The 23,489-nt window shown below is 39.2% G+C and overlaps 1 protein-coding gene across 1 annotated transcript; it reads left to right on the top strand.

The window, feature by feature from the left end:
* The first annotated feature begins 9 nt into the window (after positions 1-9).
* On the top strand, positions 10-2,609 carry LOC9641329. Its single transcript, XM_024675561.1, has 2 exons — positions 10-1,127; positions 1,200-2,609. The coding sequence occupies exons 1-2, from the start codon at positions 573-575 to the stop codon at positions 2,388-2,390; spliced, it is 1,746 nt and encodes a 581-aa protein (XP_024531329.1). The 5' UTR covers positions 10-572; the 3' UTR covers positions 2,391-2,609.
* Positions 2,610-23,489: the final 20,880 nt, after the last annotated feature.

Raw genomic sequence — 23,489 nt, 5'->3', positions numbered from 1 at the left:
ACCGGGCGTGCTTCGATTACTGCGGCTTCGGCCTCTTCTCCTTCACGCAGCGATTCACCGCCGGGCGCCAGAGATCCAGCTTCTTGCTCGTCTCCGCGGGCTCCTCGGGCAGCCTCGCGGCGCAGGCCGCCTTCGCCACCACCGAGCCCAACACGCTCCAGTCGGAGCTCCGATCCAGGGTCCTCGACTACCTCAACGTGGGTGACGGCTCGTACAGCGCGGTATTCACCGCCAGCAAGCGCGCGGCATTCGCCCTCGTCGCGGATTGCTACGACTTCCGTGCCAGATCCAAGCTCGTCACGGTCTACGACCACGAGAGCGAGTCGGTCAAGGCGTTGACTACTGCGGCGGTACGCTCAGGGGGCCGGACGTGTGCCGCGCGGTTCCGGTGGCCGACGCTGCGGCTGTGCGGCGAGCAGCTGGCGGCGGAGCTCAAGACGCGCGGTAAGGGCAGTCGGCTGCTCAAGAAGAAGACCGGTACCGCGGGCGGTACCGCGGGCGGTAGGCGGCGGGGGCTCTTTGTCTTTCCCACGCAGAGCCGGATCACTGGGACCAAGTACTCGTACCAATGGATGACTATGGCGGAGAAGCACCGCTGGGATGTGCTGCTCGATGTCTCCGCCATGGGTCCTCGCGATATGGGATCGTTGGGACTCTCGCTTTTCCGCCCGGATTTCATCATCTGCTCGTTTTACAAGATCTTTGGGTCGGATCCCACCGGGTTTGGGTGCTTGCTGATCAAGGACTCGTCCATGGCGAGCCTGCGATCGTCCAGCTCCAGCCCCGGGATTGGGATGGTGAGAGTGGTGCCGGATCTTGGCGATGACGAGGAGCTAGCCGAGGACCTGGATGAGAATGTGCTCGGAGGTCGTCCTTCTTCTTCCGCGGCTGCGGCTAGGCCGGATCTTATCGCGTTCTCTGGGCCTGTGCTGGATCGGGATTTTTCGGCGGCGTCCTCGTCGGGATTCCCGTTTGGATCGGCCGAGGAGGATCTCGAAGAGGATGTGATCGAGAAAGATGGTGGTCATCGCGATCATCGTCTGGAGGAGGAGAGTTCCAACGGGAACAATGGCTCTAGCGATCTTGGCAAGAGCAACAATGGATTTGGATTCGGACCATCACGAGAGGTACGTGACTATTTTCGCATGCATGGCGTGATTGATCATTCTTTTGTTTGTTTTGTTTTGTTTTGCTAGCAGTGTTCTTCCGAGATCCAGGAAGTCGCGAACGATCACTATGCCCGCTCCAGCTCCGCTAGCTCCGAGCCATCGTGTTCTTACACCTCCCAGCAAGAACAAGGCGACGAGCTCCGGGCGCTTCCAAACGGCGACTCGAGCGATTCGATCTTTCGGAAGATTGGAAGAGACGATGGGCTCATCGACAGCAGGCGCTCCGACTTGTTCCCCAGATTCCTTCCCATCCGCGAGGAAGAAGAAGACGAGGATCAGCCTGTGCCGCGAATGGAAGATCAGCTCGCGAGATCATCCAACGTTAACATGGACAACAACTCCTCGTCCAGGAGCCTCAACGCTTCCGGACGATCGTGGCGGAAGAACTCGATCAGCTCTTGGGATGGAGAGGGCGACTACTACGACGATGACCTCGGCAGCGACGAGCCCTGGGACGAGGACGACATTGACGACGATCAAAGGGAGCGGCAGCAGCAGCACCGACCCGAGCCTCTCATCGTTTGCCAGGGATTGGATCACGCAAACACCATGGGATTGAACAAGACGAACTGCCGGATCAAGAGCCTCATGGACTGGCTCATCGCTTCCATGAGCTCGCTCTTCCACCACATTCCCGGGAGCTCTAGTTCTTCGAGTGCTCCTTCCACTGCGACGAAAAGGTGGCGGAGGAGACCGCTGGTGCAAATCTTTGGACCCAAGGCACAGATCGATCGGGGGCCGGCCGTGGCGTTCAATCTCTACGATCAAAAGGGTGCGCTGATCCAGCCGACATTGGTCCAAAAGCTGGCGGATCGGAGCTCCATCTCGCTCGGCTGCGGCGTGCTCTCGAATCTCTTCCTGGAGGAGGTGTGTGTGACGAGTGGGAGTGATAAGGAGAACAATGGCGGAGCTTCGTCGGCCAAGGCGGCACCAAGGAAGAAGAGATTGCTGGCGGAGAAGTGCTCGAGCGTGTTTTCGGATCACTCAGGCGGTGGAGCACACTCCGGGAGCATGAAGAAGCTGGCGGATCTTCCAGTGCTCACTGCGACGCTGGGCCTCGTCTCCAACTTCGAGGACGTCCATCGGCTGTGGACGTTTGCTGCGAAGTTCTTGGAGCCCGAGTTCCTGACGGGGGAGCTCTTGCGCTATCAGTCGCTGAATCAATCGATCGTCTCGATCGACGAGCAAGGAGATCAAGCAGCAGCGGATCGATCTTCGTGAAAAGTTTTCGGGATCATTCTTCCGGGAGAGCATGACTTAAGCAAGCAAAGAAGAGGATGGCACAGAAAGCCCATGAAGAGGATTAAGGATGGATCGATCCTCTTCATGTGTTTTTCTGGATCTTCTTCTTGACTTCCTTAGCTTGCATCGCTATATCAGTCAACGACCCGAGTTAGTTAACTTTTGGTCAACGTTAATTTTGAATTTGGTCAACATTAATTTTGATTTGATTTTGAATTTTAGGGTGATGGACTTACGCTTGCGCGAGCTGGGGGCGACATCGTCAGGATGCAACTCGATGAGATTCGTGGGAAGAACCGCCCAGCTCCGATTCCTCAAGAACCTGGCAGTGGAAATGCATGCTCGAGCAGGCCAAGGAGGTGTTTGATGGGATGCCGGAGAGAACAGTGGTGGCTTGGAGTGCTCTTATCGCGGCCTGCGCTCAAAATGGTCGAGAGCGAGACGCGTTTCGGATCTTTGGAGCTGGAAGGAGTGAGGCCGGATCACCGTCACCTTCATCAGCATGCCCGTGGATGTTTGGAGGAGGCCAAGCCACAAGAGAATCACCGTTGCCGGATACGAGCCTGGAACACGATGATCGCAGCTTACGCCCAACGTGGCCACGACACACAGGCCATGGAGCTTTACATGAACTTGGAAGGCGTCACTGGGCATCACTCCAACGACAGTAGCTTCGTGAGCATCCTTTTCTCGCAGCTCTTGTGCATCCGTGAAGACTACACAAACTTCACTCCAAAGGTGGAGCACTACTCGTGCCTGGTGGATACCGAATGCTATGGTGACGACGTTCACATCTAGCAAGCTCTCGCCGGACCTCTTCAGCCCTGGAATGAGACGATCCATCTCCAGCACTGAATTCATGCACCACCTTGTCAATCTCGATGAAATCTCCGACTCCTTGAAGGGAGCGTCTCCAACGAAGCCATCCTCGAGTTTGTCCCTCCCAGCGGACGAGGAAATGCTCGACAGCATCACCAGTGCCTGAGAGTTTCCCACCAGGCCGTGGAGCTGGAACAAACGCTCTGCAACATGGGCTGCTCGATCTAAGTCACTTAACAAAGATTGAGCAGTGAGAGGCACACGGCCTCGGCTGAAAGACACGAGAAGAGCTCCCCAGCCTCCGAAGGTGCTAAACGATATGCCACAATCATGGCTGTACACGTTGTCTCATTCAGAGCAAGGCATCGTTTCACTTGCATCGACCAGGTTGCTGGTAATTATAAAGTATATTATCTTTCTAGAAGCGTCATACTTTTTATTTTAATATTAGTTAAGATTATATTACTATATATATTATTTAAATTATTCTTTAAATAGTTCAGAATAAGTTAAATGTTAAAAGGCATCATTTTATTTATATTTGTTTTCAATACAGTTGCAATACGTGATAATTTAGAATGGGGAGAAAATAATACATTATCTGAACATGAAATAAATATAATTATGGTTTTAACACTCTTTTGAGAAATATAATTACAACAAAGAGAAAATTATATTCTATAAATTATGGTGATTTAATAGCTATTGATTTTGGTAGAGGTTCTGCTCTTGTAGGTGTTCGCCATATGGATGGTAACCCTCCAAAGTGTTCAACTGGTAAAGAATCAAAAAGAAGTATTAATGGCGGTACATTAAGAGCTGGTTTAAGAGATTTAATTGGTGCTTATACAAATGATATAAAAGATGGTTGTCCTGATTATGTAAAGATAACTTCAAAGAAATATGAAATTGTTTATGATGCATTTTATTGGTGGAATAATACTAGTTCTGTAAGCACATATAAGTACAAAATCAATTTTACTTATCGAAACAAATATAATTGTGATACTCATATTTCTACTTTATATGCTGGATTTCAAAATTGTGTTTTACATAATGATCAATTTCTAATATCACCAAATGGGAAGAATTTACTTTTCCTACATTCTAATTGTATAATTGGATTATACTCTGGTAAGAATATGTTATGGAAATCTTCAAATAATGAAATTTATAACAACATTTGTAAGCTTATTCTTCAAAAAGATGGTAATTTTGTGTTATATACAGAAAAAAATAAACCATTATGGTCTATAAATAAACATTGTCATTCAGAAAATTGTTTATTTCTAACTTTTATTACAATTCAAAATGATTGTAACTTAGTTATCTATGAAGCAAAATCACCTAATACTGTTTGGTGGGCAAGTGATACTCAAGGTCATCCCAATTGCTTAATGTAAATGATCAGAAATTAAATTTCTTTCTTTAAAATTATTTTTATATGATATTTGCAAATTTAAGTTAAATACAAAAAACAACACAATACTATCAATCATGACCATAAAGTACCAAGCCATAAATATAAATTCATTATAAGTTTTGGAACTTAAGTATTGGTATCAATTAGTTAAAAAACCAATTTTAATTTCCTTAATATAAGATGCCCAAATAATTATTTTTCTTATTATGATTTGAAAATAAATAATCAAAATAAAATTAAATAAAATTAAATAAAATTAAGAATTGTTTTTATTGCCCACTATACATTACTTGGTGTTAGATGCTTCATATATTACTAAATTATAATTATTCTGAATTATTATAAAAATGAATTATCCAGAATTGTTTTAATTATAATACTTGTCTATAGTATAGAAAACTATCATTCTCTTGAATAATTGGTTTAAATGAATAAATATAAATTCTGTTTTCTTTATTTAAATATAATATTTTTACAAGAATAAATGCAACTATATATTTTGAATGTAAAAAAGCTATTTTTTTACAATTTCATAAAAGTAAAATTGACTACTGTTTAATTTGTTCTTTAAAATGCCAATATTTATTGTTCAGGAAGAAATGTCACAATTTTTTAATTTTTAGTTAAAAGGACCTTTTATAATTCCACTGAAATATGATTTTATGTACATAATCAGGGATACTTATCAACTATAAACCGTATTAAATAAATAAATATTATCATACTACCACCTATATGAGGAATAACAAAAGGGCAGAACCTCTACCAAAATTAATTGCAACTAGTTTATATTTTAGTTCATAAATTGTAGATGAACATATTTATAAAACTTTTTTATTCCCTATTATATATTTAAAATTAGATATGTTGCATCTATAATTATCAAAACTCATATTCTTTTAACATTTTATTTATTATCTTTATGCAGAATAAAAGTGAAACTTTTTAGATATAAAGAAACTTCTGTCCTTTTTGGATCATTCTTTAAAATAAATTGATCTTTTTACTTTCTTATTTTATTATAAACATCAATATCTAGGACTTATGAGGTAGGCCTTTCTTGAGTTTTGTAACCCTATATAATAGTCTCTAAGCCTTGCCATCTCATTAGTAATATAGTGTGTGTTTTATTTTAGCACTTCTTTCTTATATAAACTTTTAAAATGTCTTAGAACGAAACATATATTTATTATAATCGGATAATTCAGGTTAGAGAAAAATAAATTGTTAATTTTCTTTCTTGTCGCTAATCCACTCATATCACTTTAGTCAATACTCATTAAGATGGAATATGCTAAGGATGGAATATTAGCCAATTTCTAAAAGTAGAATACTAGTGATGATTCCTCATTGTGTCTTATGTTGTTCCTTCTTATATTTTATTTCTTATTTTATGCATTCTCTTTAAATCCAGCATGTTTCTAGACCCTTACTTTTCTTTATATTAAACTCCTCTTTCTTTTATGTTTTAACCCTAATGAAATGTTTTTTCCCCTTAAAACTTATTAAATATAAAATAGCATCAAATTATGAATTGGGATGTAAGAATAGCATTTATACAAGTGATCATTCTTCTTAGATTCTTTACTGCCAATTATGCTTATGGCTTGCTCATGCTATCTTAGAAAAAAAATCCACATCACAATACTTGGATCCTGTTATTTTAGAGAAAGAAATCAGGATCACTTTTACACATCTACAAATCATATGGCAAATCAAGAACTATTTTGGTCTTACATATACAGAAACATGCCCTAACACACCATAACTCTCCTCATCCCGGACGTGTTGTTGAGTATCCGAATCTCCATTACTTAGCATTCTATGTCGCTAGAGGAAGGATAAATTCTAGCCAGTATAATCTTTTTTATTTATTTTTTTCTTATTTATTTAAATATTACCTACCTTAATATTATAATAATTTTAAATATAATTAAACATGGACTTGTTAGTTCGTTTGATTTTTTACATGGTCTATTCTTAAGAATATTGTTTTATTAACTTATACTTTGGAGTGAACTTTGATAATCTTGATCTAATGATAATCATGCATTTACAGAAAAGGTTTGTAAGCTTGCAATGTTTTGTGAAACGTGCTTTCGATGTTGTGGGAGCAGGATGTTCAAGGATGTCATTGAATTTCAAAGCATCTTCTCATGCCCACAAGAAAAAAATTAGGTATATCAAAATCCAACTTTGTACTAGGGCCTAGCAATTTTCCTTGTGTATCTTCTTATATCACCTTCTTCTATTTCTAAGAAATATATGTCAATCACCCAAGCATGAGGATTGCAGCAGCTGAATCTTCAACCATCACTAGGATCAAGAGAGCTCCAAGGTTTTCCTGATCGATTTTTATGTATCCCTTATTACTAGAAAAACAAACTCTCTTTCTTCATATTCTAGTGCCATTGTTCTTGTGCAACTTGCATATCAGACTTCTCTAATTCTAAGCTCACCCTTGAAGTTCACTCTTAGCTTGATGGCATTGTTTAGGAAAAAAAAACCTATTTATGATTCACTAAACACCTTAAAACCATAGAAAGCAAGGGGGAATTATATAAAAAGTTCCATAAAAAATTCAATTGGAGCAAATTAAAATTCACTAAACTTTAATAAATTATGTTTTTTTCTAGAGTTTTTGTTCCAGAAATGTTTTTTTAACTTTTGGAAGAATGTTTATTTCAAAATTAGGGACCAGCTCAGATATGGCACCTCAGGTACCCAAACTCGAGGTCCAAGCAAATAGAGGAACAAAAAAACACCAATACTTTATCTCTAACATTGCTTTGTGCTTCTAGATCTAGTCCTAGACCTTGAAATCCCTCACGGCCGAATCCACATCTCCAGGTCGAGTCCTACAGCTGGATCTTATGCTGCTGCCTACATTGCCACTGCCATAGCCAAATGCATGAGCATCACCTCCTGCCCAAGCACCACCGGTGGATCTCACGCTGCCACCAGTGCCGCTGCCATGGCTAACTGCCACGGCCATTGCCACAGTTGGATCCCACCACCATTGCCATATGCCTCTGCGAGCTAATCCCTAAAACTATAAAGCCCATGCCTTCCACTCCTTACGAGTGTGTCTTGCAAGCTTCCCTAAAATTCTATGATTCTTCAGTAAAAAAGTGGAATTTTTCAGAATTTGACTTTATAAATGTCCATGTGGGGCTCTCCCAACAGGCTCATCCCAACAGTAAGCACCCACAAATCATTGATGAATCCATGCCAATAGTATGCAACTACAAACTATTGTGGAATCCAAGCAAGGAGACAATATGATTGCCTACCTCCTACCCTGGCACAATGTATCTCTTGAATATCAGCCATAGGACTAAGTCATGGTGCCACAAGTCCAAATCCCCACCCTCCACAGATACTCTTGCTCTCGTCACTGCTACCAATATTCTCCCTCACCATACTCCATGGAAACCAAAGAGAAGAAGCAGCAGAAGGAGACTCCCAAGATTGAGGAGGCAGAGGGAGAAGCCCAAGTCAGTCATAGACCATGCAGCTTACCCATGCAGCAGCAACCATGAGCAGTGTCGAATGGACCAAGGTTTGGTGCAGTGTGTATTAATCCATCTGTAGCGGAACTGCAGCTCCCAAGCTAGCTGAGCACTATGTGTTCCTTTTCTTGGAGGAGACAGGCCTTGGAGTGCTCTAACATCCCAGGAGCTGCAGATCCTAAACAAAGCAAAGGAATTACACTTTGCTTGGTAACCTTATATTCATCACCAGAAGTTGAGGCAAGGGTTAACACAAGAAATGGGTTGGATATCCTGCAGGCCAATAACAATAGGCTAGGCTTCCCAAGCTCTGGGGGACGATGACACTGCTGACAATGAGGCTTAAGGCCATTAATTGCATTCTCTTTGTCTTTCCTAGGTGTGGAGTGCTTCTTGGCCTTGAGTAGTGCTTTTAGGCTTTTATGGTGTGTTATTCTATCTTTCTTTTTCCAAAGTGTGGTTTGCTTCTTGATTCAGACTCTAACACCCATAGAATGTCTACAATCGGCTGTGAGTCCTATTTTGGAATGTTACAGGACACTTGGGATTGGGTTTGTCTCTATTCCAGAGATAAAAATGCATCGTATACATGGTATGAAAATTTACTTGTGAATCCTAGACTCACTCTAAGGGGAAATCCCAGTGCTGGCAAAAGCATAGTGGAATCCATCTTATGTAGCAAGAAAATGGTTGAGGATGTTGTTGCTCTAAGTCTTCTGGACTAGCAACCCAAATCCAACCACCATGCATTGTCACTGGAGATCGATTTCCCATATTGAAGTGCTACAAAACATACCACTTAGGAACCACTACTAGGTAAATGGAATGTCAACTAGCTTTGGTCCTTTCAGGAAATCCTCCACGCACTCACATATTTTTTTGCAAGGTATATAAAAAGTATATTCATTTTTTTAGAATATATGAGGAATTCTGAAGACTGCCAAGCATGAAAAACCCTTAAAAAGGAAATCCTCCGAAAGGGACAACTTTGTCACACCCCAGCTGTGGAGGGAACAGATTCCCCTCTAAAAAACTGAAGTTAGACAGCAGTAGAGCTTGATGATCACTGCCACAAGTGGGATTGATGTTTGTGACTTCGTCAAGGACATACTCATCATGCAGTTTCTAGCATTTGAGGCACCAATGTCTTGTTGCAGCCCAACCTCATGCGTTCCATTAGAATGCACAAGGTGACAAGATGGTCTAAGAGCATTGGTTGTGAAACCCTGACTAGCCTTGAGCATGTATTGTGTTTTCATGGAGATCTCTTTGTCAATTTGCTTTGCAAGATACTAGATATTGCTATCATCCAGTAGTTTGTTGGGAGCATCATCTTGCCACTTTTATAAATAAGCACAATGTGGTTGATCATCCAGAATTCTGGAAGGCCCATGTGAAGGAGATAGTTGATAATTGGCATGAGAATGGTAGCTAAAAATGCTGTGTCTGCCGCCCACAAAATTTCTGCTGTCATCCCTCCCTTGTTGGTCGGGAGCCTAGCAATGGTTTCTACAATTCAGTCCACGTGAAAATCCAAATCCCTTTTCCATGATTGCTGTTGGTTTATTGTAAAGTTGGTGAAGGTGTTATTGATGATCTTGTAGTTGGATGATTGGAAAGATTTTGTATGGTAGCTGGGAGTGGTAGCGGAGAATTGGCATTGGATCTCGTTGGGTTTCGAGGAATCTGGCCAATGGTGGTGGATCTGCGAACAATCTACCAGTTGTGTCATCTCAAAAACACCCATTTTCGTGCCCTAAGAACCCGCTGAAAGATCTTTTGCAGCTGTGCCACCTCTGGCAATTGTGCATCCCTCTTTCATGCTTGGACATAGTGCCTATGTGTCCATGCTCCCACCAAGTACTGGTAGGGAATCCCAGTTGGTGGCAGGATTTTCTCTTTTGTACTGCTTTTGCCACCAAAATGAAGGCATTAATAAGTGCATTTGTTTGTTGCTTTGGTGGTGTCAAGAAGAGATTTAGCATGTATGGAATATAGAAATAGAATATATTGCCCAAAAACACTAGTTTATATACAAGAGTGAGTCGTCCGGATTGAAACCAATCTAATAATTACTAAAATCCCATTATGTTAATATTAGTATATAGCATCACTTGAACCTCACATCATCCCCTCCTTTTGGAATGATGGAAAACCCTCAAGGTTTTCTCGTGGATGGATCTGGAAGAACATCAAGAGGAGGCATCAGTGCATCTGTAAGTGGTGTCAGTTGTTCCTAATCCCTTTGTATGACGTGTTTCAATTGCTGCATATGCATAATTTTTAGAGGATCGGCTTGTTGGATGTTATGCTAAACCTCATAAACTTACAATCTAACTTGCCACAACACTCAATATAGTCCTTTCCATTGAGCAACAAGCCCTTTAGATAAACCATGTATCATAAAATTGGGAAAACAAACTAACACCAAGTCATTTATTTTATACTTTGCAAGTGGACGATAATAGGAGTTATAGTGCCATTATTGTCCCATTTGTACATAGCCTAGGTGTTCAATAAACTCTGCTTGGACAAATGGAAGAATGCTTGTTAAATACTAATCCCACAACCTAGCATCAGTAGTTCGTGGTAATCGCAAAAGTAAACCCAACTTTGTTGATAGTATTGGATTATAATCATATAAGAGTTTATATGGTAAACCCCTAATAGAACTTTGCACCCCTATGACATATGCATACTAAAGAGAAGGCAAATAACTATCCCAATTCAAATGCTGAAAATTCATATATTTTATAAAAAGTCTAAACAAGTTGTTCCACCAAACTATTTGACTATGAATGATAAGCATTTGTGAAAGTGTTATATCTCCAATCAAGACATCAAAACATGAAATACCTTAGCCATAAATGTAAGACCATTATCCAAAAGAATCTGTTCCTAACAAAAATGTTAGAACACCACTCAATTGAGGAGAAAGTATCTAACAACAGTTGCAAATGTTTTAGCAAGAGCACCAACTTCCACCTAGTGAGTCAAATAATCAAAAGTAATAATGACATACTCATTGTTAGTAGTTGATTATGGAAAAGACCCTATCAAATCAAATGTCACTAAATTAAATGGATGGGAAATTACAATTGACTCTAACTATCCTTTTATAGGAGTATTATGAGTTTGGCACCAAACACAATTATACACATACTGGATAACATCACATTGTATCTCCAGCTAATAAAAATACTTGTGCAGCTTCTCGGTCATATAATGATATCTTATATGCCCCTCTAGAATAGAAGAATTATAATAGGCATGAAAAAAAACATGGAATTAAGATCGAAGGCACCACTAGCTATAATGATCATTAAGATCCATCCCCACAAAATAAAGAAGATTGTCTTTAAGGTGATATTGAAAATGTAAATGCTAAAATGGCAAATCATCAATAAGTGATGCAAAATTCTTAAACCCATCAAAAAGCCTTTGAATCCATGGCTCAATCTTTTAAGCCTCACGAACTTCATCAAGAGAAGATAAATCTTGTTTTGCACTTTGTGAACACTAAACATCAAGTATAACAATTGAACATCAAATATAACAACCACCAATGACTAGAATCTTTATCTAAAAAATCCATAGATGCTGGAAGAATAAACTCGACAAAAATATGAGAAGAGAGTGAAGAACAAAGAGGAGCTCGAGAAAGGGCATTAACATCAGTCATAAAACTCTCCAGGTGATGAATAACATCAAAATCATATATCTAAAGCTTCAAAACCCACCGAGTAGTACGACCAATTAAGTTCTTCTGCTTCAATAATGAAGTAACTACAGGATGATCACATTTTAATAATGTCTAAAAACCATGTAAGTTTCTCAAAACCCTAAATTGCTACTAAACACTTCTTCTTTGTCGTGGAGTCATTCACCTCTGTTGGTTGTAATGTATGGTTGATATATATAATGTGATGGCACTGACTAGGCACATGTAAGCAACCAAAGGGAACAACTTGAGAGACGATCTATGGGGTTCAAATATAAAGGGAAAGGGCCCATGAACAAAAATGCACCCCCTTTTCCAAATGGTTAAAGGTCTTGGGATATTTGGGGTTAAGTGTCCTTGGGTGTAAATAGTACTGGGTTGGGTGAACTTCCGGGAAGTCCAAATTCAGGAGCTTACATTTGGTATCGGAGCAGTCTCGGGTCCGACTCTGTTGGTTGGCTAGGGGAATCACACCACATGTTAATTGACATCTGGTTGGTCTAGTTTGCTCCCATTGGGCTCGACCCGAGGGGTAGGGTGTCAAGAGAGCGGGGCTCTCGGGAGAACTGCGGCTCTTAGCTTCCGTTCACGAGGGCGTGAACTTGCAGGGAAGCGTGGTGGATTGTAAACAACCAAAGGGAATGACTTGAGAAACGATCCATAGGGTTCAAATATAGAGGGAAAGGGCCCATGAATAAAAATGCACCCCCTTTTCCAAATGGTTAAGGGTCTTGGGATATTTGGGGTTAAGCGTCTTTGGGTGTGAATAGTACTGGGCTGGGTGACCTCTCGGGAAGTCCAAACTCAGGAGCTTATAGCACGCTAAAGCTCTCTTATATCAACACACTTCCAAAACCAATATTAGAAGTATCCATGCACAAAATGAAAAGTTAAGTGCGTATAATGAAAGGTCGAGTATAGTTAGGATATACCAAAACTAAATAAGTCATTAATAACTCATTGAGATCTATAAACACCAAACTCATGAGCTTATAGCACGCTAAAGCTCTCTTATATCAACACACTTCCAAAACCAATAAAGCTCTCTTATATCAACACACTTCCAAAACCAATATTAGAAGTATCCATGCACAAAATGAAAAGTTAAGTGCGTATAATGAAAGGTTGAGTATAGTTAGGATATACCAAAACTAAAGAAGTCATTAATAACTCTTTAAGATCTATAAACACCAAACTCATGAGCTTATAGCACGCTAAAGTTCTCTTATATCAACACACTTCCAAAACCAATATTAGAAGTATCCATGCACAAAATGAAAAGTTAAGTGTGTATAATGAAAGGTCGAGTATAGTTAGGATATACCAAAACTAAAGAAGTCATTAATAACTCTTTGAGATCTATAAACACCCACTCACAATCCATAGACAAGATAAAAGACGACGTTGACAACTTCAGCTTTGCTTGCAATAGTCCAGTGCAATAAAAAAGATGATCAATAAAATGACTAAGATACTGCACCTTGCTCAGGAAGCTTTACACATTATTCACACATTTCAGAGTAAGGAATTTTAGAATAGCCACAAGTTTTTCAGGATTAATTGGCAAGCCCTCATAAGAAATATGATACCTAAGTTAAGTTGTGCCTTTAGACCCAAACACACATTTCGACCACTTTAACTTTAAACTAACTTCCTGTAGCCAATCCAATACCTTTTGAATATCACGGATGTGTTCCTCCCATGACCCCTCCAAGTGGATCAAGATATCATCGATGAAGTTAACAGTCACTTTCAGCATATCACAAAGAACCTCATCCATCATTTGCTAGAAAGTTCCTAAAGCATTGTTCAAACCAAATAGCATCACCAAAAACTCGTATAAATTAAGCAGTGTACAAAAATCAATCTTAGGAATATCTACTTCGGCCATCAGTATTTGTCAGTACCCATAAGCAAGATTTAACTTGGTGAACTAACAACTTCTCCCTAAACAATCCAAAAGATCAGCAGTGTGATGAAGAAGGTATATATCTGAGATTGTCACTTCATTAAATGAATAATAATTGATGCAAAAATGAATACTCTTATTAGGCTTCGTCACAAAATAAGGTTCACATGCTTAAGGACTTTGTGACTTTCAAATAATTCCAACATTTTCTTAACATTTACACGTAAATCCTTAATCTCTTTTGGTGACCGATGACAAACAGGAACCTTCATTGGACGAGCATCCCTAATTAGAATAGGATGATGCGTTGCAATCTTAGCTCTAAATGATAGGTCAAATTCAAAGAGATCGGCATACTCTTTCATGAGTCGATTAACTGTTGCAGCATAAAAACTGTCAAAAGGATCAGAAGAGGGAATAGAGGAACAAAATAGAAATATATGAGGAAGTAATGGGAGACAAAAGTGATAGAACCAAAGGTAGAAGCAAAGAGGTAAAAAGAACAAAAGTGAGAAAATGAAGAAATATAAAGAAGTATAAGATAAAGGGGAGAAACCTTAAAATCATATTTGGCATGATTTCACTACAACCAATCCACACTAAATATGAGGTCAAAAATTTGACTTGGCACCACCTGCAATGACTATAACTCAATCTCAATGTAGCGCATATGAATTTAGAGTTGAAATCCAAGCCTATTGTGCTACAAAACAAGGGTCTGGTACAATCCCACAAGCACTAACACCTGCATGCAAAATGGTATCACACTGTATCTAGCATGATTTTGGCATACTGGTGGCCTAACGCGAGGAGGGTATCCTACAACCTAGAGTAGTATAAAGCTTGGGCTTAGACCTAAGCCGGATGCAGAACAAAGAGGAATACAGTCTAGCGAGAGCCAAATTAATATCTCAAGTGGTCGGACATACATTCCTGTAGCACACCTTATCTCTCTTCACTTAAGCCAATTGGAAAAGGGGCAATTACTTGATGAAAGAGCTTTTAGTGGCTATTTTATCCTCATTTATCCCCCAAAGTTCCAAGGATCTATAGTGACAGTATATCCAAATTTCATCCTATGATCACATGCATTACACTCACACCCCTTCACCTCTATTTCTGCACTGAATCTACCAATCCTTTCATTGTGTAGACCAACTATTCCATGTGAAGCAACTAATCATCCACCCATACCATAATCCCATGGTGGATACCTTTGTCCATGGATACTTCACACAAAAGGAAGGATGTACACATGGATGCCCAATATGTACGATTTCAAATTTAGGAGTAAGAATATACCTTGCTTAAGGGTATATTATATTTTAGGGTAGCCACTAATCAATGAGAATCGGACCCGTGCCATTTGCTCCAATACCACATGTAGCACACCCTATTTATCTCCCCTTAAGCCAATTGGAAAAGGGGCAATTGCTTGATAAGAGAGCCTTTACTGGCTATTTTATCCCCATTTATCCCCCAAGGTTTCAAGTATCCACAGTGACAATATATCTAAATCTTATCCCATGATCACATGCTTTACAATTCCAACCATTATCTTTACCCCCCCCCCCCCTCCCCCTATGAGGAACACAAGTTCGAAGCTTATTAAATATAGAATGTCCCTAAATTGCGAATTTGGACATGGGACGAATACCATTGTATTCAAGACAATCTTTACATTCTGTACATATGCCAAATAAGCAAATCTAAACATTTTCTATAAATAGCTTTTAGGACCGAAATGAGACTAACATAAAAAGCATGATAGCAAAGGTGTTTGGCAGACACAATAAGCTATTATGTAGTGGTATTGAGGGACTAGACTCAATGCGTGAGAGTTCTTGCCAAGCTAGTGCAAGACAGAACAAAAAGAACTAACAAGCCGCTTGGCTAAATAGACACTTAAAAATTCCTTCCTTATGCTCATCTGGTTAAGTACAAATGCTAAGTCCAATTTACTAACACTTAGATAAAAGGGGCTAATAAAAGGAACTAACAATACTAATCTTTTGCCATCATAGCAGTAAAAAGAGAGTGTCCATAAAGATTGGCCGACAAGTATCTTTCGATACCTGAAGTCATAGTTGCAACACTCTCATTTAGGGAAGATTGGCGTCCTCGTTGATGCATACATGAGTCTAGCAAACCGTTAAGGAAACAACTCCAAAAGTTAACGGAAAGCACACTATGTGGGAAACACATTGATTTAAATGAGTTATGGAATTATCTTTCCTCTACGTCCAAAAATGTTAAGACTCAAACACCCTCTAACTGTCACTGACAAGAAAATGACTAATGGAATTAGCCACCCTTACTGTTCTGAGTACCACTTGGCTTACAAAGGAATGATACATCCTTACCTGCAGGGATATAGGGAGAGGGCTAGAGGCCCAACTTCCTCTGAGCAAAAAATCAACCCTGTCAGAAAGATTTAGACAATTATTATAAATTGGCAGATAAAGTTGTTTATACGACTATGCCCCTTTTCAAAAATGAGTCATCGAGAGAGAGGTAGGGACTTGTGATCAGTTTATAATAGTTATCCCCATGGTTATGGATTTGACCCATGCATCGAAGTGCTAAAGTCAACCTGCCAAAACTAACCCAAGTACTAATGAACGAGAGAAATGAAAATTTTGATTTATAGAAATATATTACTTTATTAATTTGCAAGATTTATTACAAGATTTATAAAAGCTAGTTTTTATTATGATTCTCATACTCCGTGACAAGCTTACGAGCATACATAAGATTCCTAAGAGGCTCCCAAATTGATTCACAAGTTAAGTAACTTTTCCACTTAACTAGATACTTTTGACGTTTGGCACGTTTAAGCTAACGTGTACCCAAAATAGCTTCCACTTCATATTTAGGTTTACCATCCACAACTTCTAGTGGCAGACAAATCTCTGCTTAACGTGCAACATCCATAGTGGAAGGAGCCAATAAATTGGCATGAAATACATTATAAATATTGGACATCTCTCCAGGAAGATCCAACTGATAGGATACATTATCAATGTATTTCAACACCCTATAGGGTCTAACATATCTCGGTAATAGCTTCCAAGATAAAGATCCTTGAATATTCAAGTTCCGGGAAGATAGCCACACCTATCTCAAATCTTTATCCAAGATCATCTCTTCGGGAAGACCATGAACTCGCACTACTTCATAAAAAAAGGGCTTTGTTGCTTGCTTTGCATTCACTGTTTCCACAGTTGGAATGAAGTGTGCATGCAATCTTTAACAACCAATCCACAACCACCATCAAAGTATCATAACCTTTAGACTTTGGCAAGCAAGTGACAAAGTTAAATATCATATCCTAAAATAGCTATGCCAGTGTTGGAATGCATTGCAACTTTCCAACCTATTTCTCAATTTGGCGCTTACATTGCTGGTATATAGGGCAGGAATGGACATAGTCTACTACATCACCTTCTATACCAAACTAGAAAAATCCCTTTTTCAATGAAGCAAGAGTCTTTTGCTTCCCACCATGTTCCGTTGCTAGAACATTGTGATGTTCCCACATAAACAACTACTATAGATCCTTAGAGGGAAGATACAATCTTTCTTGTTTATAGAAAATAAGCCTATCCCGAACTGAGAAGTGAAGCTTTATATTGGTACGACTAGCAACTTTCGCTGCTTCACTACTAGGGTTCCACTTCAACAACTCCGCATGGTGCAAAATTTCCTTCACCAATGGATCACTTCCATACGAAGTCCAAACGTCCTCCAACCAATCCAAACTAATTGTCGATATTGCCCGGAATTGAGCTTGACAATTCAATACATCCGAAACAATATTGTCTTTACCAAGTTTATAAATGATTTCAATATTGAATCTAGTGAGCTTCTCTTGTCAACAAGTCTACTTCAGCATAAGCTTTAGCTACATAGCAAAGTAGCTTAGTGTGTTACTATTTGTATAAACCTTAGTATATCCACCCAAATAATGTCTCCAATGTTCCAATGCCAACACTATAGCAAACATCTATTTTTCATATGTTCGCCATCTTCATTGAGTTTCATCCAATTTCTTGGAATAGAATGCAATAGGACAACTATGTCACCTTAGCATAACATTAACCACTTTGTCACAATATTGCTGTAATACAAGACCTATAGTATAGCTAGATGAATCATAATGCACTTCAAAGGGTTTATCAAGATTTGGGATCTTGAAAATAGGAACCATCATCAAGATTTCTTTCAATCATACAAAAGCACACTAACAAGCTAATGTCCAATGAAGCGGTATACTACTCTTCATGTCATCCCCTGGGGTGTCCATACTGGAATGATCGCGTCAGCTCCTAGCAAGTTATTGTCGGCGCTGTATGAATGAACATCTAATAAAGTGGTTGAGACTTCCCAAGACTTCACCGCTTCCACCTTCTTTGGATCCATTTCAATTATGCTACCACTACATATATGTCCAAGAAAGTTCATGCGCAATTGTCTAAAAGCACATTTACTTTCCTTAGCATATAGTTTGTGTTCACACAACTTCTAAAACACCAACTCCAAGTGTTTCGAATGATCCTTCAATATTTCACTGAAGACTAGAACATCATTAATATATAGTACAACAAATATGTCCAAATAATTTCCAAATATTTTATTCATCATAGTGCTGAACATTGTCTAAGCATTGCATAATCCAAACAGCATGATGAGGAACTCATAAGACCCATATCGAGTCTTAAAGGCTATCTTCTCCACATCCTGATCTGCCACCCATATCTGATGATATCCAAACCGCAAATCAAGTCATATAAAATACTAAGCTTTTAAGAGTTGGTCAAACAAGTCATCAATGTGAGGCAAAGGATAATTATTTTTGACTGTGATCTTGTTAAATGCCCAATAGTTAATACATATCCTTAGATTCCATCCTTTTTTATAATAAAAAAGACCAGTGCTCCATAAGGTGATTTGCTTAGTTGGATATGACTTTTTTTAAGAAGTTCCATGAGTTGCTTCTTGAGTTCAACCATCTCGTTGATGTTCAAACGATATGAAGCTTTTGTAAGTGGTTTAAAACCTGGAATAACCTCAATTCGATAATCAGCCTCACGGCTAGGAGGTAGCCTTGGTGGCAAATCCTTTGGAAAGATATCTTGATTCCTTGCCAACAACTCCAATATCTTCTTTGGTATAGGATCAACCTGTCACCGATTCAAACTGAATCACCATCACTCTCAACTTCCATCACTTAAACCCAAAAGGTTTGACATCCTTTCTTAGCTGCTTTTTGAGCAGCTCTCATAGTTAGGAACTTAACATTTCAATCCTTTGAGGAGTGCTTTTACAACTGAAAGGACACATTAGGACATCCTTCTAACTTCAATATGATGTGACTTTTTCCAGCACCATAAATCCCTTTAATATATTTCTTGAAGAAATCCATACTAAACACCACTGAAAATCTAGTATCTTCAACACTACTAAGTCCACTCTTTCTTTCCACTTAGATATTTTTATTGGAATATCACTCATAAATTTTCTGGATACTTGCCCACCTTCTACAAACTGGAAGTGTATGGGTGACATTTGCTCAACATGCAATGCTAATAACTTAGCCAAGTCTTTGGATATCATACTGTGCGTAGCTCCTGTATCAATCATCACTCAGATTTGGTGTCTGCGGACAAAGCATACCAGATACATCAACAGATCAATATTTGTATTGACTGCAAGAAAAGCTTGAGGAAAGTAAAGAAAGTAACTCACCTCCTCTTCCTCATAGTCTACATTGACCAACTTGTCAACCCTTTCAACTTCACCACCTATATTTAAAATTTATTTACTTATATTAACAATATAATAATAATAATAATTAGTATTTGTGAGGTCCAAGTGTATGGCTAAGATATCATATATTAATATTAGCAAAGTGGGATTTTAATAACCATTGGATTAATTTCAATTTGAACCACTCGCTCATGTATATAAACTAGGGTTTTTAGGTTAATTTTTATCTTCCATTTCTATATTCCATGCACTCATATTGCTGGAAGTGAGAGGCAACTTTGATTGTCTTTAAGGAGTGTTTAAATTTGGGATTCTACTTTAGATTTAGCTTTTGTATTGTCTAAATTTCCTTCTCTTTATAATTTTTTCAATTTCTTCTCCTTTTTTTTTTTTTCCTTTTCGTTTATTTTCATGGCAAAGTAGCAACCTCCTCCTCCTTCAATATTAGAGTAGCAATTGGTGCCATTGTTTGATACTATGTGGTTGTAATTGAACAATCAAACTTAATTAATGATGATATTCACAACACGTGATACAATTCCTTCTGCTCTTGTTACCAATCTTTGAGTCTGGCTGAAGTTCTTCCATGGGAATCTTGGGGATGATATGTACCATTAGTTTAATCATTTTATAGTGATTATCACATATCATTCTTAGGATGATACTTGGCATTTGCGTGAATTTCCCACGTATCTCCAAAGGACAGCATTATAATGGTACAATAGTTTAAGCGTAACCACTTATGAGGATTGAAGCATTCTCCTAGACGTCTTCAAATGCACATTTAGACATGTTGATAATTGTAATGATGCTTTTTAACAATTGCATTATCTTTGTTAAAGGTTATTTAAGTTCATAATGCAATTTGGCATTCATTTCCAAAGCCCTTTGCTTCGTGTGGAGCTTAATATATTAGAGCGGATCAAGTTAGGAATGTTGTGGCTAGTACTTTATCAAGATCTTGTAAGACTTATACATGCACTTACTCTAGCCACCCTTAATAATGTTTTTTACTTGGCACAATATTATGAAATGTTGCCTCTTCCTCTTGTTGCTATACGTCCTTTAGCTCCACTTCTTATGGGAGATAGCCCCGTTCCAATGGAAGTTGATGTTGTTACTGCCCGAGTGCAAGGACAAGGGCGAGGATATGGTTGTAGCCGTGATGTCTATTGCTGGGTGATGAAGTTTGTCACACTTATTGATGTTATTAGCATTTTCTAGATTGACAACCTTCATTCCTACGTGGAGACTTTGGCGTTAACAACATTATATTGGTGTTGCTATAGTGGAAGGTTTGGACATTGAGATGCTTCCGGGAAATAAAGAGTCACGTGAATAGCAAAGGGTCCTTGCATGAATAAATCAGTAACCCCTCCATCTTTCTTTCGAGAGTATCATCAAGGGGTTCACTTGGCATCAGTTCATCCAGTGTTTGTTTTCTAAACTCTTTTTTAAAATAAGAGGTCTTTTGTTATTCTCTCCATATTAGTTGATATAGACTCGAGTTTATCTTCTATTACTCGGTCTGTTGCCATACATTCCCATCTACATTTCTGTCATGTGGCAAAGCCAATTTTCATTGGCAATGGCTGTACAAATGCATGTATAAGGGATGGGGTGAACCTAATTGTGCACGTGGGTGATCTTGAGAGTGTTGTGATGTGACTTCGGGTATCAAAAGATACTTGTCGGCCAATCCTTACGGACACTTTCTTTGTACTGCCATAATGGTAGGAGGTTGGTATTGCTAGTTCCCTTTATTAGCCCCTTTTATCCAAGTGTTAGTAAATTGGACTTAGCATTTGTACTTAGCTGAATAAGCATAAGGAAGGAATTCTTAAGTGTCTATTTAACCAAACATACTTGGCCCAACTTGTTAATTCTCTTTTTCTCTGTCTTGCACTAGCTTGACAAGAACCCTCACGTATTGAGTCTAGTCCCTCAATAGCGCTACATGATAGCTTATTGTGTTTGTCAAACACCCTCGCTATCATGCCCTTTATGTTAGTCTCATTTCAATCCCAAATGCTATTTATGGAAAGTGTCTAGATTTACTCATTTAGCATATCTACAAAATGTAGAGATTGTCTTAAATACAATGATGTTTGTCCCGTATCCAAATTTGCAATCTAAGGATATTCTATATTTAATAAGTTTTGAATTTATCCTAGAGACTAACTCTTGATACTATGGGGTGAAAGCCCAAAGCGTGTGTTCCTCAAAAGGGGAAGAGGGAGAGGGAGAGGGGGGGGGGGCAAGAAGAGGAAAAAAGAAGCTACCTGAGCAATTGAACTTTTTCTTCAAATTTTGAGGATGATGAAGTTTTGCAATCGCCCTCGGTTGCATGAGTTTCAAAGTTTAAGCCTCTGAAACCACCCAATTTTAGAGGCATATGGGACTATCAGGTTTTGGAAGACTGGGCCTATAATATGGAAAACTATTTCATAGCAGCAAATATAAATGATTATACAAAAGTTGCATGTGTGTAATCCTTTCTCACCGATCATGCCAAAACTTGCTGGCGCCAGGTGTGTGCTGAAAAAGGGCAAACTAGAAGTTGGACCAAGATGTGGTCTCGTATCCGTAAGGGATACTTGCCGGATGATCTTAGTCTAAGACTTCGTGCGGAGCTAGGGTGGTTAAAACAACAAGGGGACCTTATACATTACGTTAATGTATTTGTTCAAAAGTGCATTATGATTGCCAATATAAGTGATGAAGATGCTCAAAATTATTTCCTGGAAGGTTTAAGTTCACTTTCTTGCAATGAGGTTTTGAAGTTTAAGCCAAAGACGTACCTAGAGTGTAAGGGGGCAGCACAGCAAGTTTCCTTTAGTCATAGTCACTCGCTCATGGAAAAATATCAACAGCCGTATGTTAGTACCTTGGACAAGAATAAGAATTTTGGGAATAAACAAGGTGATCGGAAATAGAGGGTGGAAGGAAAGTTCTGCCCTGGAAGCTCATAAGCAATGGTTAATAAAGGTGGTGGTGGTTGGCGACCACTAGTAGCTTCTTCTAGTCCTATACCTTTTGTTCCTCCTCCTAATAAGTACAAGTAGCAGCAACTTGCGAAACCTGCTCCTAGCAGAACAAGTAATGTAGGTCATTGCTTCCATTGTGGAGAGACAGGACATAGATCCTCGGAATGTCCCAACAAGCATAAGACAAAGTCTCATGTTAATGTCACAAAGGAAGACAGTAATATTATAAAAGCACTGCAAGATGTATTACTTATCCAATATGCTCAATGATGTCATCTTGCAATAGTAGGGCAGCCAGCTTGTAGCAGCTGTAAGGAACAAAGTTTCTACATAAGCACAATGTGGCATGTGAGCAGATAGGAATGAACAAGCCTTGCTTACCCATGGATTGAAGCTTGATTGTGGAAGTTTTTATGATAATCTGCCATCACATAGTTGAGGTGAGCCCACCAAGATGTCTAGATCCATTAATTGCAAAGTGTTGGGAGGGAAATTTGCAACCCTTGTTTATCAATCCACTCCAGAAAATAATTCTTGTTTTTCAACTCAAACCTCAATACCAAATTTTGGCTCTCACATAGCAGGGCATTAACATTCAGAATCAAATGGTCTTGTGGTGGCAAACCTAAAAACCATTTGGTGTGGTCACATTTTGCTCTAAAATGGAATAAAAGCTAACTCTTGGCAATTTAATGAGGGCTTCTTGCAGAATGGTAGGGGGATGCAACTTTGAGATTCATAGGAGCACTAGAGGACACTTCAACAGCCCAAGTAGTACAGTGTTGTTGGGACTCTTGAAGAAATTGGTAGAAAGAAAAAAAAAAGGTAAAAAAAAAACATCTAAACTGATTTTTATATTTACAGAAAAAACATTTAATTAATATCTTAACCAGTTATTTTATAGAATAAACTAAGATATTCTAGCCCAAACTGCCAAA

The sequence above is a fragment of the Selaginella moellendorffii genome, unplaced genomic scaffold (assembly GCF_000143415.4).
Source record: "Selaginella moellendorffii unplaced genomic scaffold, v1.0 SELMOscaffold_15, whole genome shotgun sequence".
In the NCBI taxonomy this organism is placed as follows: Eukaryota; Viridiplantae; Streptophyta; class Lycopodiopsida; order Selaginellales; family Selaginellaceae; genus Selaginella; species Selaginella moellendorffii.
Note: the sequence above shows the minus strand (reverse complement) of the source record. Positions and strands in the feature narration are given on the sequence as shown.

Excerpts from the sequence above, each read along its gene's own strand:
- LOC9641329 (XM_024675561.1), top strand. The coding sequence starts at position 573 with ATGACTATGGCGGAGAAGCACCGCTGGGATGTGCTGCTCGATGTCTCC. Across the intron at positions 1,128-1,199 it reads GATTCGGACCATCACGAGAG|TGTTCTTCCGAGATCCAGGA; the intron begins GTACGTGACTAT and ends TTTTGCTAGCAG.